General features: G+C 31.4%; 1 protein-coding gene across 8 annotated transcripts in view; it reads right to left on the reverse strand.

The window, feature by feature from the left end:
* The window catches only part of LOC148617029 (zinc finger homeobox protein 3-like), a 161,471-nt gene that overhangs the window by 13,288 nt on the left and 127,853 nt on the right, over positions 1-20,330 (reverse strand). For all 8 annotated transcript variants that reach the window (XM_088584296.1, XM_088584297.1, XM_088584294.1 and 5 more), the window contains one exon: positions 2,344-2,457. In XM_088584296.1, the coding sequence (XP_088440422.1) occupies positions 2,344-2,457 (114 nt within the window). The remainder of the gene's footprint in view (positions 1-2,343; positions 2,458-20,330) is intronic.

Consider the following 20,330-nt stretch of genomic DNA (forward strand, 5'->3'; position numbering starts at 1 on the left):
GTGCACAATCTACATACAAGATTTTTTAAACAGAAAGATAAGGTATTCCTATTTGATACCATTAAATAATGATCTTGTTAGCAACTGCCTTCATAATAAACAAAAAGAAAAAAATTGCAGAAATTTAGTAATCTAATACCAAACCATATAATTTTTGTGCACTTTAACAGCTAATGCTATCAAATATCAGCAGACATGATAAATACTCTATCAATCCACTCACACTAAAACAAACAGCACATTATTTTACAATTTAAAGAAATGACAAATCTTTGTTGACTCATCGAATCAAACGCGAAACTTTGATACATGCTGAAAACATAATCAAGACAACACCTAACATTAATGATGCCGATTGCTATCTAGCCGATCTCCTGTCGAGAGTAAAATCCTTGATTTCAAAGCCATAAACATTCCATTAATTCCATTTTAACTTTCAATTTTCAGTAATAATCCTTCCTATACATTTACATGACTTTTAAGCTTTGTTTGTATTGAACGATTCCAATATCACAAATTATGCCCAGACATCCTTACATCTCATTTAACTCCTATCAATGAACAAAAGCGGCATTAGTGAAATGTACATCATGACAAAATGCCGTCTGCTGCCATTCCAGAAAAAAAAGACTTACAGTAATATTCTTATTGCATTGTCTTAATCACTTATCGCTGCAGAGAAGTTATCCAATTTTCATTAGAAAAACTCTGCATTAAATTTTAAATCCCAAATGTACTATATATGTATCTATACAATAAACCCCAAAAGATTTGGTTGGTTGTTACTCAGTCAACTGACACATATACATACACACAAAATTGAATAAGAAAATGAATGATATAAATATTTCTCACCCACAGAATCTAAAGTTAATTAATGAATTCCGATCGTGATGCAACACGTTCATTTCACTGATTGTGGATAATGAGTTTCATTTTCTCCCTGCTGCAAGCTTATTTTTCCAATAATAACCAACACTTTGTTTCAAACAAAACATTCAATTATTTATAGACCAAAAATCAATTAAGAATAAAATGAAGAGGTGGAAAATTGTCTTACATATACAAATCCTCTTAATGATTTTTTTACCCAATCGTGTTGTTTTCAGATGTGATAACATTACATAAAATGACAAGTATTTTTTACCTGTATTAAGCTTTTATCTTTATATTAAAAACCCTACAGGTGTTCATTATTACTTTGTGTCCATTTCCAGGTCCACCTTTTGTTTGTTTCACCCATTAGAAACCAGTCCAATTATATTGACACAAAATTTTTAATTCCTTGCCTAAAGGCAATTAGGGGTTAAGCCATTTAATTAACAATGGCTAGAATAACTTACATAACACAATGAGGCCTTCTTATCAGACACAGTTGAAATTAACAGTATTATTTCAAACTAGTAATTATAAATTGATTTTTTCATTAATTAGACCAAGATAGCATTTATTGATTTAGTTGTTAAGACAAGGGCTGGTAATTAAAGTGTCAGCTATAAATAATATAATTATTGATGAATATCCTCAATTTCCCTGGAAGCCAAAATGTGTACAAGATAAAACTTACTCAAGTATGTGTCATAAATAAAATATTTTAAAAAGCAACTTTTAAGGTGAATTAATGATTTCCTTAATTTCAGTTCTTGTTAAACTTTGATACCAGCATCATTGTGGACATGACTGTAATTAGAGACATTTAAATCATCCGACAGTTCATTTATTTTGTGTAATTTTTGCACCTGATGCACTGAAAAGGTGTTTGCATGTAAACAATCCACTTAGCTTCAAACTTTTGAAATGAACATTGACAAAGAAACTCATTGTCTTCTGTTACTTGTTCATTATTAATTATCGCAAATAGAAATTTTAGAGTAGTATTTGTTTTAGCACCAGTTTTCATTTTTTCAGTTAAACCTTTGTTTTAATGAGCTATTTACTGTAACAATAGGGTTGGAAAATGAAAAATTCAACAATGCTTTTAAAATTTTCCTGTAAGAATTTTACAAGTGCTTATATAGACTGAATTGAATAAACTTTTGTTTCTTAGCGTGCAATTATTGTTTTTCGTTCAAAACTTTTTTTCGTTCAATACTTTCTCTTACCAACTTTAAGACATTGTTCTAAAACAGCTTCAGTGTTTGACAAAATTATCAATTAATACGTAAGTTTTACATGTAATTTCATATATCAATATCGTAAGGCTTTGATTTGAACAAAAGAATGATTTATTTCCAAAAATAATAAGAAGAAATCAAAATGACGATATATATATATCTAAGTATATATATCCTTTATAATACAAACATAGTGTGCCTGAGTTATTTCCCTTTGTCCATGACTTACCTAAGCTATCAGGAGTACTTTCTTTACTGGTTGACGGTTGCTGTTCAGTCTTTTCTTGAATGTCGTTCTCATAAGATGAGGTCACAGTCCCTTCTTCACCATCCAACTCACCATCTATAAAATTAATCAATTAATTAATTAAATTGTCTCTATCTTTTCTGGAAACAAAAAAATCGATACAGGAAAAACAGCATTACACTATCCAGAAGCAAGACAATTAGGAGAAGCTGATTGTTAGGTTTAGAAAAAGTTTTCCACCATTGATCTATAATGCCAGAATTATCTTTGAGTGATAATTAGAAATCAGATATTGAAAAATGCCATGGATTAGCACGTTTTTACCTTGACAACTACACCTGTGTTTAGTTAATTAGGAACAAGTGCCATGTCCCGTCAACAAATTATGATTAATTATCATCAATATAGCTGATTAACTGGCAGTACCTTATTTTTTAACTCCACAAATGAGCTAATTTCTATTTCTGGTGGTAATAAACAAAGCACTGCATACCCCAGTCCAGGTAAAAAAAGGTAGAGAATGTAATTTCACCAAAATATTTTCAAGGTTAATTTAATTACAAGTGAAGTGATCACACTGCACTTGAAAGTAATTTGATGACCCGGTCACCACAAAAGTGTTTCAATAAATTAGTATTACTCTCTGACTGGAGTGTCTAGTAATTAGGGTTCAACTGAATAATAGTACCAGTGACCAAAACCAACATACACCACAAAAACATCCGATAATTAACAGATTTTACCTGTACAGGTAAAAGATTCCAGCGTCAGAACTAATTTTTCATTTTGTACAATGAACGGGTGTCAACCCATCAAAGTGTAATTACTAAATAAAGAAAATACCCAACTGAGAGTTATCTCTTGTCCCATTTAATCTCCTGACGATAAAATTAAGAAATTTTAATAGGCTTCCAGGACAATTATACTCTGGTATTTCCAAATTCTTTACATTGGAAACAAAGGACAGGTAGAAAGAGACATTTAATTTGATCTGAGGAAATAAAAGTGATGAAGCCAAAAGTCAAATATTTTCACCTGTGCAGACAGGTATTTCGGCAGCAAAACAATTAACCATCCACATGCAATCTAAACTCTTGTTTATAAGCTATCAATATGGTTAGAAAAACAAGTCAGTTATTGTTGAGAACAGATTTTTAGTGAAATTCAAGTATTTAATATGTTTTTTTCCTCCAGGATGTCTTAAATGAACAGATTCTGACCAAACACTTGAACAATTTCCTTTGCAAACAATTAGCTTAATTACAAGCCTTTATCCCGGATTTAATATATATGATTAAGTATTAAAATTACCTACTCAATCAAGGGAAGTCCCAAACAATTAATGCCTTTAACATGATCAGCCATGACCTAAATCACTAATAATTTTTCTATTGTTTATTGCTTAAACTAAGTATCCTATTCATTATAACTATTGTCCAGTCCCCTCAGGTGCCTCTTTTGAACAAGTTAAAAATTCATCCAACATATAATTAAGTACCCTTAAATTAGCCCCATAAACTTCATCAAGACAACCCCTTAGAGAATGTAGTATCTTTTGTTATATACATTAATTTCAGCCTCTACTAATCAAGCGCTACAATTATTTTCTTAAGTAGAAATGAAATGAACAATTATTTAACATGTTTTATATCTTACTCATTTATCATAATTTTTCTTCAATCCACTTCTTACAAATGGCTTTTCTAATTGCACACTACATAGACAATCTAAAGTTATGATGAATTCGAACCTGTTTTTGGCACATATGAAACTGAAGTCATCCAGTTTATTGTATAAAATCTGGAACTAAATGAAACATTTTTCCAGCAGTGGTCAGTTTATCCATGGAAAGGGTTCTTATATAAAACACAAAAAGGGGAGACTCAGAATCACACTAACAATATTTCTCTTCTGACTTTCCACTTCCCACTTTAATGTACATTTATGGACCATGCTATACAGTTGATGAGAAATTCAGATTACACTTTAATGACACCGCTAATTTCACTTTCCCTAGATCCACATCAAATATATATCTGTGGACCATGCTCTTCACTAAAAGAAGTTCTGAATAACACTTAAATGACACCACTACTTTCGTTTTCCCTCTCCCCACTAAAATTTACTGTGGACAATGCTCTACAGTAAAACACATGGTAAAGGGGACCAATTCAAAATAATGCATTATCAATATGTCTATCCCTTACACTTAATCAATCTCTCCTTTCACTTTCCAAACCACTCCCAAGTGTACTTCTGTTGACAATTTACAGCAAAACACTTAACAAGTGGATTCATACTAAACACTTTAATTAAACCAATACTTTCACTTTCCCTAGTTCCCCCTAAATGTACATCCTTGCACCACTCGCTCTTGAGTAAAACACATGTTATGGGAGGAATTCAGAATCAAACTTTAATGAAACCCCTACTTTCATTTTCCCTACCTCGTCAAGTGTACATCTGCAGACTGTGTTCTACAGTTAAATCCTTGTTAGGGGAGCACTTCAAAATCACACTTTAAAGACAACCCTACTTCCATTTTCCAAAGATCCTAAACAAATGTACAACTGTGGACCATAGTTCCGAATTACACTTAAATGACATGCCTACTTTCACTTTCACTACCCCCCTAAAATTTACTGTGGACCATGCTCTACAATAAAAACACATGGTAGAGGGGATCAATTCAGAACCGTGCATTATCAATATGACTCTTATAAGATTTTAGTCTATCATATTCATTTTTCTAATTTTTTCCTTCTTCCCCTTCTATTTTGTCTTCCTATTTGTGACCATTGAACTTCTTTTATGTAATTTTCCTAGAATCCAATTAGCAAGCTCTTGAGCCTTGTACTTATAAACAATAAATAATATTAATCAAGACAATAACTGGTCTGTTATTTACATAAGGAAAGTTCTTGACTGCTTATTCTCAGAAATTCTGAGTGGATCTACTCAAAGTACTGCAGATAAATAAAGGTCCTAAGTATCGCTGTCAATAACAGTAAAATGGTCCAATACTGAAATTCAAGGTCACATTCAAGCCATCAAATTCAAGGAGATCCACGATGAAGACCCAATTGACAGATTATGTCAATGTTGACTCATTTCAGAAAAGATCAAAATGTTCTTTAAAAGAATACATTGGTATTTCACAAAAGACATATATTTCAAGGTTGGTCAGAATTCAGACATTGTGACAGTAAGTTAGGACCGAACTCAAGACTGACCATCTTCCATAAAAATCGACTTTGTTGCACTTAGGTTTGATGATCCACAGAGCATGAAACTTATACAAGCATAAATTATACTTTGTCTTCTTTTCGCAACTCTTACCAGTTTTTCAAGTGTTGGATATATTCAATGTTCTAGTACAGGAATTTGCAATCTTCTGCATGAGTTCTTAGGAGGAGAAAGAGGAAAAATTAACAGCTTAAGATCAGATAAACTTAACATCAAATGTCTTTACACAAATCTATGAAAATTAAAGTGCCTAGGGGGCTTCTGTTCAGGTCACCAGATCTAATAACCCTATCAAGCCACACTATACAATACCCCATTAGGATGAATTTGAATAAAATTCCATTTGTTAATTACAGAAGGTAACTTCATACTCAAAGCAATTAATTCGGCAGCCCTATAATTTAAAGACAGCAGAAAACATTTTCAAGTTTTTTTATTCATGGCACAAGAGTAGTTATCTAGTAATAAAACAAGATATCTTTTAATCATCCCACGGTTCACCGCATGCTATTGTGGAGGTCCAATGGGGGATACAATCGGGGAGAGAAAGAAGTGAAAGCTGGAAAAGTGATAATCAGTGCTAGGATCTTCAACAATAAGAGATGTTCCGGGCCAGATATTTAAAAAGTTCAATTTTGTCTACCTGAAAATGATTCCAAATTCCTCTACTACTGCTAATATGCGTCAGGTGTAAATGTGCACCTATGATTATGCCTACGTGGTTTAACACCTTGATGAAATGAACTCCTTTTGTTCTTATATAATATACACTCAAATTACAGATGTTATAGTGATGTATGGACTATAATCCATTATCAATCCTTTCTTATCAAAATTAAATCATTAAACAATAGCAATACATCTTTGAGTACTTTCAAATCATATACAGGCCGCCATGGGTGCTTTATTTGAACTTGTAGACAACATATGTAGTTATAAGAAAACATACAATAGAAAATTTGGATAATCAGTAATGTATACACTAGTATTAGGGTAAAATATATTACAAACATATTAGTGACATGAACATGTTGCATGTATCTAAAACTGAAAGTTACAATTCTAAGAATAATATTCAAGTCAGCAAAGTAAGATAACTCCTGCTGCACAGCAACAAGAGTAGCAATTAAAAGTGTTCGAGTGTATATTATCAGTGTTCTAGGATTTTTCAGAAATTGAGGTTTCCTCGGGAAAAATCCATATAAAATCAACTTTCCTACAGTCAATGACTGCTTTCCTAACAAAACAAATCTTTACAGTATATGAAGTTTTCGACTTGCCACGGGAAAGTGTAACTAAGTACCTAACTTTCCCTGACCCAAATTTCACTTGCCCCAGGTAATGGGAAATAGGAATCCTAGAACACTGTATTTTTGCACTGTAATCCATCAATATCAGAAATGCAACAAGAAGAAGCTTATGTCACATGGTAACAGCTTGTGTCTTCCACATGGCCAATTATTTACAAAAAATAAAGTAGATACAAGCAAATGAATGAAAATACTGAGTTGATAAAAAAAAAAAAAAACAAACCCTTTATCCATCTTTGAAAGAAAACAATTTCAGATCATTTCAGAAATTATAGCAAATATACACATATTAAAAGAAACAATTTAAAAGATAATTCATAAAAATGCTGACCTCCGATTTACCTTTACGGCCAAAATAAGTAATGAATTAAGGTGGACAGTCCAAATTATACATCTGCTGCGTTAATTAACAATGTCCTGTCACAAGTTTATTGTTAGTTGTCATACAAGTGGATAAAAGGATTTAGTATGTGTCAAATAGTGGCTTTTACCTAATTAAAGGCATCTTCCTCTTCTTATTAAAACAAAAGAACATAAAGTGCCGATACAAACAGGTCACCGAAATAATAGTCTAGTTAGGATTGTTAGCAGGATAGCTCATTAATTAGCCGTTCATTAACAATGACTCACTTCTTATGTGGTTTTGAGGGTATTATTGTAACAGTAAATAAGTTACTTTATGAAAGATTATAAGTACAAATATCTTGTTACTATATCAACTGTGCAGCTGAGGTAGAATTAACAATTTAGATTTGTGAAGATCTGCTCTTAGTTTGAGTTATGACAGAATACACATAAAATAACATCTCATAGAATAATATCTTGAAAACGAATATCTGGGTACCACATCAAGAGATAGGACTTTGTATAAGGTTGGAAAGAAACCAGACTAACATCAGCACACTGCCAGCCATTATCCTCAAATAGCCATAAACCTAGTGGCACTGCCATATCAAATTTAATATCATAGAAAGCTTTACAAAGATGGAGTAGCATGGATTTCATTAAATTGTTTTAGTGTCACATTTATTCAACTAGCCAACCCCCTCCATCCTGCCAAGAAAGTCCAATCTCTGCATATTTTAGCTTATTTCAGTACTAAAACAGTATTTAAACTTAGAAGAAACCAAGAAATAGTCAAATAAGACCAGGGCACAACAGGATTGAACTTATTATGTATAAAATCCCTTTCATTTCAGATATAGTGCATTCAGGTACAGTAAAACCTGTGTAAACTGAACTCCTGTTGGACTGTAGATTTTGTTTGGATTAGACAAGTAATAGGTTTACCCTGGTTCAAAATACATTTAGATTAATATGAAAAGAATATAATAAGTGTATGGTTTTGACAGGTTTTTTGTTTATTCAGGGTTTGGTTTAGACAGGTTTTATTGTACATATTGTGCCCCCTTGGCTAATTATAGTAATGCAATGCTTGATTTATAGTTGTGATTCGTTTCTACATTTAACTTTCAGTAAAATCCAATCAAGATTGCGTCCAGTATGGGATTTTTAGTCTATTTTTTTTCTAAACTGCTGAATATCATTTAAAAATCTTTGACCAAATGATACACTATTAACTAAAGCTGTCCTTGTAAGACAAAAATCAACACAATCTTGACACGAATTGACATTATAACCTAATTTGACATTCTTGGATCGTGGAGACATCACACAATCAATCTCTAAATTGTAAAAGTACACACAGTAATTATGAATACAAAAAGATTTTAGCCAGACAAAACAATTTATGACATTAAGGCTCATACATAAATGAAATAATACAACTACAGTCGAGAAGGCATAGCCAATCTAACAGAACCTAATATGGAAGAAAAGCTAGAAAGTAATTAGTAAAAATTATATTGATCCTTCTCTTAATCGTAAATTAGATTAAGTCCCTTTATGAACGGTTTAACGAGAGAATATAATACCACATTTGGATCTCTGCACAGATATCTTTATTTGATAGTTCCGTATTATTAGTGTGGTATTGTCTGCTACAGTTTCAGCATGGGTGACATGATGCTAATCCAATCTGGAACGATTAGCATAGCTACAGCAATAAATGCTAAGACAATGCTGTCCATTTAATGATATACTGCCAAATTTTATAACAATATCTTAACTAGGAGAGCCACTAACTGTTCAGAAGCAATGCCTCTTGGAAACAGAAATCAATAACCCACCTAGAAATCAAAATACTTTATAAACTGAATTCTGCATTTTTTTCAAAACTTACTTCCTATATTTATTTGGAAGGAGGATGAATATCCTCTCCCATTACATGTTTCCAATTACCAAAAACCTTACCAGGTAAATTTTATTAAAATGGGTGATCTGAACTATCATTTGAAAAAATGCATTCACATACAAAGTATTCAATATCTACAAGAATTATTTTGCCTTGTTTCTGATGAGAAAGTCATTGCGATCAAGCATACCTAAGGTAGTAATCAAGTGGACCATTTTAGCATTATAAATATAGACAAGAAAAGGACATAAGAACTATAGAAGGTGGACATTGCCCAATTTGTTAATTTTTAATTTAAAAGAATATTCAAGTCAAGTAAAATGAAAATTGTTATAGATTAGATTTTATAAAATGGTGTGTTATTCATTACATCTCAAATCTAATTTCAAAGGGACACACTGACGGAAATTGCATACATATTTCTATATTATATGTCTAGCATTTCTGATAGTTCACATTAAGAAAAGTAATATTATGGCTTTTTATTATTTGAGTGTGATAACAATTAACAAACTCAGACGTTGGCTATTGATTTTTAGCAGTAAGAAAAACATAATAGACTTTGATGACCTCTCCGAAACATAAATCTCCAATGACAATTGCATGTTGATAGAAGCTTTCCTTATATACAAATTTCCACAATTTCGCTTTCTTAGTGGGTAATTTATATGATTTATGGTGCCTACCGTCATCATTAATGCGCTCAAGAGAAACAAAAAAATTACAACAACTCCTTAATTTGAACAAAGAAAATTAGCTAGTGAGACAAAAACCCATAACCACTAATAAGCTTTCATAGGCATATAATATTTCAAATCTCAATTTGACTACATTTGGTTGCATGGCTAACGCCATCAGAACACAACTGCTCATTAACCAAAAAAAAAATTCTTGGCCCAAACCCATAAAAAATTAGGAAATTAGGTTGTCTTCTTATTTTTTTTAGGAATGAAATCTTTACTTCATTGGTTTTTATCAGACTTAAAGTTGAAAGGTTATTGAAGGTTGACCTTTTGACCTTTCTCTTGCTTTTTGAACTTAAGAGATGTAGGTATTTGATGATTGAACATCAAAAAAGATTTTTTTAATGAAAATAACATTCTTTTTTCACTTAGTAGAAAAACTTAATGTGTAAATTAATTAACAGGAAGTGATAATAAGGAACTGCTTTGAAAACCCACAGAAAGAAAAATTATCAATTACTATAGAATAGAAATCTTGTACCTTTCAGCCAAATTTGAATGATATTGCCTTTTTGGGAAGCGCTATTGTAATATAGTTGTTATATAATTTTAATTTCTAAAAGTTTACAAATTTACTTTTTTGTGAGAGAAAATTATTTATATCTGAACCCTCAAGGGACTTTAGTGAATAAAACATAACGATAGTCTTCTAGACAAATATGTTAAGTATTAAGGAGATAAATTACAAAAGACAAAACATTTAGAACTAGAATACTGCAGGTTAGAAGCTATGAAGTATCAGTCTTTATAAAAATCCGACAGAAGGTGATTAATGAATGTCAAAAACCCACCAAATCCAGTTTTATTTCTTGTTCAGAAACCATTATAGATCACATAAGTAGTCATAGTTTAGGGGTTGCACTTTTGAGATAAAATTTACATAGTTTGTACATTAAATTAGCATTTTGCAAGAGTTATCCTTCTTTCTTAATTGGTTTGATTTGGTTGATTTTAGTGAGAGGTTAAAGTGCAGTTTGATCAAAAGTCCAGATCTAAATACAGAAATGACTATTGTCACATTAAAATACAGCATATATAGATCACAAAAGCAAGACCTGATCAATGGGTTTTTATACACCAAGGATCACCTTACCATTGGCAGTGTCTGAATTTTATATGGACTGGTACTTAACAGCTTCTCTTAAAACAAAGATGACTTACTACTCATGCATGTATGACCTTTAACCTTTTGTCTTGTTTCTATATCAAAAAGTATATTTCAAAAGTAGTTAAGGTAGAATATAAAGAACCTGCATTGAAATTCAATGATAAAAAAATATAAATACCTAAATATATTTCTTCTCTCTCAGAAAAACAAATCAAGACTTCACTAGTTGACTTTAGAAACATGTATTAGAAACAGTGGATTAATTAAAGACATGACTAAACATTTAGCTAATATAATTAGCTTAAAGGCTTTCACTAATTAAGAGAACAAAAGTTTTAATTATTCATCTCTGAACACTGGTCTATAATTTCACTCAAGATTAAAAGTAATCAACCTTAGAAGAAATTAGACAAAATAAAATGGCTAAGCTGGTGCAAAATAATTAAGATCAAATGACATGAAATTATAATGAAAGAATGTATTAAAAGGAGTGTCAATCTCATCCGCAATGAAACTTGATTCCATACTTATTTTATACATAATTAAAATCCGTGAAATTACTTTACTTTTTTTGCTTTCATCTGAAAGGCATGAATCACTTCTGCAGCAGAATTGCAAATTAATTATATCTAGATTTATTAATAGATCCATCATTTATTGCCACATCTGAGTGTCAATAGGTCAAAACAGTTTTTCTCAGGTAAAACCAACCTTATTTACATAAAACAAATCTAAAAAGTAAACAGATCTGAATAACTTTTGTTATGTGGCACATATATACAGGTGAATTATGTGTTACGTCACTTATCAGGTGTCGATTTCATCAAAATAATTGGTCACACTAGAGTTCCTTCCCTTTGTTCAATGTTAATCTTGCCCTGAAACTCATTGTATATACATGAACATTACAATACATTCCACAGGTGATCCCAGACTGCTCATTTAATATCTAAAACTTTAATGACCTAAGATATTCATTTTGACACTTGATTCCTTGTTCTGAAAAGTCATTTCAGTTTTAAGAATCGATTTTCAAGAATCCTGGAATACCCCCAAAAATGAGGTTATATCAATATTGTGAGTATATGTCTACTCAGATTCAAAGATTATTAAGATATAGTTACATACGTTTCAATGTATTTAAAACAATGTTCATTCTTGAAGAGCTTTAAAACTGTCAAATCTTTTCAATAAAATATGAATATTCTTAAGTTAAAAAATTTCATTCCTTGAGTTAAAAAGGGTAATACACCACATTTATCTTCAACTTTTCAGACTATCTACAAAATTAGATTACTTACCCCTAACATAAACATATGAAATTTACAATCAAAACACAATCTCAACTGTGAAAAAAGTTTCAACAACACACATTTAACAGACTTCCTAACACTTCAGTATTCATTACGATCGCATCACTGAACTTCCCCAAGTAGAAATTTCATCTGCTAATTAATTTACTTTTACACTCTCCCCACTCAGAAATTGTAATAAGTAAAATTTGTATTTAAATTGACCTAACAAAAGAAATTTAAAGCACCAATCATCTTAACCCATGCAAATTTAGCCTGGGGATGCCGTTAATTAAAGAAATCGTCATTTAGTTTTGTAAAGGTGAATGAAACCGGTTTCCTGTTTATTGTCTATGGGTAAATAAACACCGGTCATGGCCTCAATTTATTTAATTTGCGCGTGACTGCCCAACAACTTTTCCTCTCTATTATAAAGAAACAAAAAGTTGAAGAGATGTACAGTAAGAAGCAACATCATCCAACACTACAGTAATAACTGGGCCTTTTTTGCATCACCTAGACATCTTGTAAGGTTTAAATAACATTAGAAGGAATTCAATACGGCTCTAGACCACTACCTGGAAAATTGATCCAATGATAAAGACCATATTAAGATAGCATTTAACCTGATCTTTAACCTTAGAATAGACAACATTGAATAAAATGAAAGAAAATTTCTACTTTTCCAATCAGATAGAAACAAAATAAAGGATTGACAAGTTGTCAAATTACATAAACTGCAGTAACTAGCGACACTTTTCATATTTGAACTTGCTATAAACTTGTTTCAAAACTTAAGGCCCTTTTGGAGACATGGTAAATATAGGAGTAATTTTGATTGATTAGGTGCCTAGGACGCTATTATCGCCTGAGGATAAAATTAGACAGATTTGATCATGCACCGACAGTTCTTCCCGTATTTTTCCGTGCAGACTTTCAAAGGACAGTCTCAAACAAAGACAACCAAAAATGCTAAGTAACAAAATATGAGGCATCGAATTTCTTATAAATTGAATGTAATAAGCATGCTGAATCTTTTATCCCAATCCATGCTGCATTCAAATGCATTTATCTACCTGTAAATAAAAGTAGTATTAGTCTTAAACGTACCTGGTAAACTTTCAATAAAATGGATTAAAATTGAACCAGAGCTTGTCAATTTTATATAAATACTTACATTCAGTGATTTTAAGCTCAATCTAATGTCAATCTCTGTATTACAATACTTCCTTACGTAGAAGTGTAAGTACAAGTAAATCTTTCCCTTGTTCTAATTATCAATAAATTATAAAAACTTTGTAAACTTCCTTCTTAATTACACACAAATTAAAAATCAAGCAACAGTAACTTACCAGATCAAATGTCTAAAAATACTCTCCTAATTTCACTTTCTTCTACAAAATATGGGAAATTCCATGCCAACTGACACGTTCAAACATTAAAAATTAAAAGTAATTTACAGGTAGAGCAATTTTCACCTGATGTAAACAGCTTGTGCAAATTAATGTGATTAATCAAAAAGGCTTATGTTTTAATGTTCTGATTGAGTGACCTCAGCTGATTATCAATATGCAAATGAACTTTCTATTCATTCCGCCAAAATAAAGTGATTGTAATAAAACAACAATTATTTTAACATGTGTTGTTGAGCTTTCATTAAATATAACCCAGAAGACAATCAAATTCCTCTTAAATACTATCAAAATAACAGAGAAAGATGTTGCCACGGTGAAATTATACAAAATATCCAATTATCCTTCATTTTCATTTATTTTATTACATATGATTCAGAGATAATTAAATTGTTAAACCGGCTGTTGAATTAATACCAATTTTTCATTATATTTTGATGTAAGAAGTATTTTTTAATAGAGCAGATTAAAAATAGAAAAATGACCTACAAAACAAGCAAGGGTGCACTCAATTTATTAGTCTACTTCTCGGTTGTTGAAGAAACTAAATACAAGAACAGCTAAATATAGAAAAAATGACCTAAAAACCAAAAGGTGTATCCAATTCATTAGTCTACCACCTTGCTATTGGAGCAGGTCTAAGTTAAGTCCATGATGTAAGCATTAATTACCACATCCGGAACTAAATCAGCCATGTGGTTGCTTATCTTAACTACATAATTAAATTTATAATGCCTGAAAAGGCCATTTTCTTATCATACTGAAGATGAAAAGGTAAAAAATATGATAATTGCAAAAACTAAAATTCAAATGATCAAATTGTTGTACCTCACAATCAAACCTCTGCCTTTTTTTTTAAAATTAAATTCAGAGGAAATAATTTAAAAAGGAAGCTACAAATGGAGTGGTGAATCCAAAAGTGGGGGAAGTTCCAGGAGTAGCACCCCTTTCCTTGGATAATGTTGTTAATTTGGAGCAAAATTTGGGCAAAAAATAGCCTTGACCCCCCCTTTGTCAATTTTTTCCAATCCTTGCCGGAAATAGAACCTCTAACTGACAATGGAATTTTTGCTTTCTTTAGGGAAATGACTATTTTACACAGGTCCACTATCCATACAGAATATTTTTTCTGTCAAAAACAAATTTCAAGTTAAGATTTTGTTCAGTTTGGCATGGTGCTTTAACTGACAGGCTTATGGAAGATTTAGTTAATGGACAGTCTTTGACATATCAGTATACAATATCATATCAAAAACCAAAGTAGCACGAAGAATTCAGTTGGTACAGTGAAACCTGTCTGAACCAAACCTGCTAATTAGAAAACCTGTCTAAACCAAACACTTTTTAAAAAGTCCTTAGATACTAATTTGAAAGCATTTCTAACCTGGGTAAACTGAACACCTGTCTAAATTGAACAAATTTCAAAGTCCAAAAGGGTTTGGTTTAGACAGGTTTCACTGTATCCCTTATTTTAAATCAACACCAGGCAGCAAGTCTTAAAATGTCCCAAACAGTTACAATACATACCCAGCAGTGTACTACCATGCAAGTTTATCAACAATATGAACAGACTTACAGACACTGAAATATCATTTGCAGATAAAATGTCGAGCAAATGGCAAAAGAGCTTAAAGAAACATATAAAACTTTAACCAAGAACATTCAAAGACATACCTATCAATGCTGAACATTTTTCCATGAAAAGATACCCAAAATAACAGCAAGCTACAGGAATGAGAAAACATACTGGTATCCAAAACTTGAGGTGGATAAGTTGAAAGACTGTACCAGGCCACTATCATAAGAAAAATCAAAAGTCTCCCTTTTGCATAAATTGAATAAAAACTTATAATCTTAATCATCCATAAAAGGAAAGCAAATGAAAAAACAAGAGACAACAGCAGTTTCATCAAAAACAATTTCCGCCATTTCTCACAATTTTCTAAATAATAATCAATAGTTGATATAAACAATGGTATCTCTCAGCAGCTGTTGGACCTAACAAAATATTAGTTTAATTGGATGACTCATCGCTACAGCTAATCTGTAATTTACTTCAACATTTGCATTAATTGTATTCAAAGATATAGAAACGAGTGTTATGGCACTTTAGATTGTTAATCAAAGTGCTTAAAGCACTGATGGAGGTCAATTACTGAATAGCAATTGACTTTTTTTGGGTCAGGTTTATTCTTAGTCTTCTCATATACCACACACAAACTATCACACAATATAGCTACATGTATGATAGTTCCTTAAAGAGTACTACCACTCTCCCTTCAAAGAAATTTGTAAATGGCTACTTGTATAAAAAATTGCTTTAACCAAAGCATAATTTCCATGAAAGAAAAAAAAACTACCTCTCAACTGCTGCTGGAGAAATAAAAACAAAACTGAAACTATTATCTATTAAAATCCATAAAATTTTAAACCTGTTCAGACCTCTTCAGAACAAATTTACTTGCCATGAATTTTTTGGCTTTAATTAATTCTAAATCCAATACAACAGCTTTTCATTTCAAATATCCGTAAAGTAAACAGCCTAAAATTATCATTTATGCAAATGAGCTGACGTTAACCATCTTGCATTTTACCATCTTCTAACTTAAAAGTATGATTAGAATATGTCAATTCTGATGCACAGGTTAGGAAATGATTAGAAAAGCGTCAAAATTGTCAAAGTCATGCGCTAAGGTCAAAATTCTTTTGAATTTCCCTGTTGCTAATGAATTAAATCACATTAGCATTCATTGCACTTAAGTTATTCACTGAAAAACCAGGGTTCTACAGGTTTTGATAAATTTTGCTATCCCTATTGAATGAAAGGACGCTTTCAAACAGAAAATGAATGATTATTCTGATTGTAATTTTCCATCCCTTCATCAAGATTTTTCAATACCTCAGCTCTGTTTATGTATTCTTAGGGGTAACTTCAATAAAGTTAATTGAATGCCACCATCAAAATGTATGAAATGTAATTTGTGGGTTTTTGTTCCGATCGTGTATATAACACTTGTATTTTTGGCAATTTATTTAAGCTCTTATGTTTAAAGGTCTAAGTATAATACAAGCTTTCGAGACTTTCTTTCAAACCAATAAGCCAGTATAATGATCCTTGTGTCAGCCGACCAAAAAGCGTCTCTTTATTTAACACATCTATTTAATTTAGCCTCAAACTAATTTCATTTAATAGGAACAGTATATTGTCATTAATTTCTATGTCTTTGCCGAGTGTTTAAATTGATCATTATAGAGCTATGGAATCTTCAAACAAAACGCGTTACACCTTCTGTTCCAAAATTCCGACTCAATGTTTGCTAAAACTTTTAAAAATAAAAGGGACTCATTCATTAACATTTGCAAATTGCCTCTCTGTTTTGAAAAGGTGATGTGAGCTTTCCCACCAGTTAAAGCTTTCACAATGTAATTAATTCTCGGACTCAGTACTAGACAGTGTCATTGAACAAAAGATTCACTTCAGTTTTCTATTAAAGCTAAATAACTATTCTTTACATATAACAAGCTGAAGACTATGATTAATTTGCATTTTCCATCTTACAACAAAATTAATTTCAAAAGGGCTTGACACCGCTTTTGTTTGGGTTAAATATACCATGGTAAAGTGTCTTCTCACCATTTCTACCAAGTTTGGATTAATCTGATGAAAAATACCACAGCATTACTTCAGTGATTATTGTTTGTTTGGTGGGAGACAAAAATAATAAACAGATGAAGAGTTACAGGTCTTAATGAGAAAAAAAAAGCTGAACAATTTTTTTTAAAAATTTTTACAGAGGATTAAGGAAGAAACCTTGTAGTTGAAAATACATTCTCTTTGAATAAAACCGAGTTGGGAGTTATTGCCCCCTGCTTTACAAAGGTGATACAGTGCAAATTTCATACCAAATAAATCCATTATCACTGAGAAACTTTTTTAAAGCTATAATTGACAAAAGAAACTGTTGTTGAATTTCATAGATACCCCTAGCAACACATATTGTCAGTTTAATCAACCCAAACATTAATTAAGTCCCATAAATAGTGTAAAACATACACCAAGAAACACAAAACACATGTTGACTTTTACAGCAGCTAAAATTATGACTACCAGTACACATGAATAAATCAAAGATATAAATCACAAAAGAATTGTCTTATTCTAAACATCCCATATTGACTGACTGAAATAAAACAACTGCAATCTTCATAAATTGAACACTAACTAGTCCTTTAAACATTAAACCTCTTTACCAACATAAGCTCAGCTGACAGAGATCAATTTCCATCAAACAACCCCATTTGTAGCTATTTTTAGTGGTCCAATTATAGCTCTAGTCCAGAAATAGAACTAGGTTAAATAAAAATAAATGCTCAGCATCAGCAACTTGTATTCATGAATGGACTTCCTGTCAATAAAAGTCTGTAAACGGTAGTCTGACACTGACAATCTAAAATCCATATGAGATGATCCCGATTTTTACCTGTTACACTTACAGTACGACAAGGTAGACAAAATTTAACATGTATCACAGATTGACATGCTGATCAACGAGATATGAAAAACAAAAAATAACTCTTATATTTCACTTTATTATAGGTAGAAAGACTTACCTGGATGACATGTCTAAACCTTAAAAACTGTATTTGACAATGAGACATATGAAAACAAAAGTATTGCTTACCCGCCATGCCAATTTTTATCATCAGATGGTTGGTCATTGAGGCTGGTTTAATCCCTATCATTCCTTAATTAAATTTCCCCGTAAATGGTGACACACCTCACAGACCAATTCAACGTGAGCTATTCACATTCCCAAATTACGTCTTTTGTCGTTGTCTTGATAGATTAATAAACAGACTGTATACCGTTCAATTTCTAAATTCTTAATAAGTTGCCTTGTTCTAAATCTATACTGTACTACAGGTAAATCCAACGAAATAATATCTCACGTTAAACCAATTATAAGAAACATAAGATCATCTCGCCAAATGTCATTATAAAGTTTGATTTCTTTAATTTCAATATCAGTCTTTGTATTATTGTCTATGTTTGAATGATAAAACATCAAGTGTATGAAATTGTTGCACTGACTCATAAAATTTTGTTTGCCGGCCCAATTCATTAAAATCAACACTCATAAACTAACTATCAATATTCTTAACTTTTACCTGAGATGAATAGATTTAAAAAAAGATAGAGAAATGAAAATTCATTGCGCCCTATCAAAGTATTATAAAATTTAAACAATGGCCGATTACAGGTAACCCTCGGCAACCAACATACCTGGATTTGTGAAAGAAGAGGATATCCCTTTTGACTCCTAGTTGAATAAAATGTCTTTAGTCGTAATGAGAAGTTTTGAGATTACAAATTGATTTAAGAAATTTGTTAGCTTGCCCAAACAAAAGGAATTGAGCCTTACAGTAAACATGGTGTATGCATTCATTAAAGGGGTATTTCAATATGAATTTATACCCCAATGTTGACACAAAGTTTTCCAATCAGCGAACTTTTGTTCCTCAAAACATCATGCTATTGTTAGACTGTTTGATTGGAAATTCCGTTATTCCTTGGTCTCCCTTTAAACTCTTTTGTTTCTCCAAACTCATACTAACTTTTGTTTTTCACAGAAAATTTCTATTTGGAGTTGTTGGTTTGGACTAGACTTTTGACATATTGTATAAATTATTATGAAAACAAAACTAGCAAGTATAAAGCAAAATAAACAAAACAAATTTTAAATGAACTTTCCAATTAAAATTAAATAATACTATTTAAAGATTGTTTTTTCAACAAGGGCTGTTTTTGTTTGATGAGTTGTCAAGGTCTTTGAAGCTGCAAAATCCATGAGAATTTTAAGAAAATATAACAAGAAAGCATACATCACCAAATACTCTTAAATAAATATTTTCTTTTTTTTGTGAACTATGGGTTGAATTTAGAACGTTTTATATTCCACCAAAGGCAATTGTTCATAAAACTCAAAGCACAAAAGTGAAGCACCTCTAAAGTCAGAAACAAATAGGTTCCCAAAAATGACAAGCTTCAAATAGTTTTTTATATATTGTAGATATTGGAAAGTTCTCCATACTTCATCACTACAGAAGTTTTATGGTCCTCATCATTAACTTGTGGATGATTATGGTGTATTCATCTGCACCATGAAAACTGATTTGTTCAATGTGTCATAGTTTTCCTTTCCTCTTTTGTATACCCTTGACTTGATCTTTCATGAATAATCAGGAGAACCAAGATTCTAGCGGAAATCAAAAGCATGTAATCCATGGACAATGACCAGACACGGTAAACAGACAAACATGAAATGACTAGACATGGAAAACAGACAAACACAACAAGAACATAAAATAACTAAAATAACACATACAAAGTAACAAAATTAAATGAGCAACTCAAACTCAACTAAAGACTGGAAGCATAGATCAGGTGCACAGGTAGGGTAAACATACTCCGCTTTTCTAGAAACACTCGCTGAGTTACTCCTTGATAAAATCCGGAAAGAAGTCGCACTAAATTTGTTAGGTCCATGGGTATTTTAAAACAAAAACAAAAACGAAAAAAAACTATATTCTGTAATGGACAACA

This window comes from Perna viridis, chromosome 5, assembly GCF_037379345.1.
Source record: "Perna viridis isolate PV_CMFRI_1.1 ecotype Kerala chromosome 5, ASM3737934v1, whole genome shotgun sequence".
NCBI lineage: Eukaryota > Metazoa > Mollusca > Bivalvia > Mytilida > Mytilidae > Perna > Perna viridis.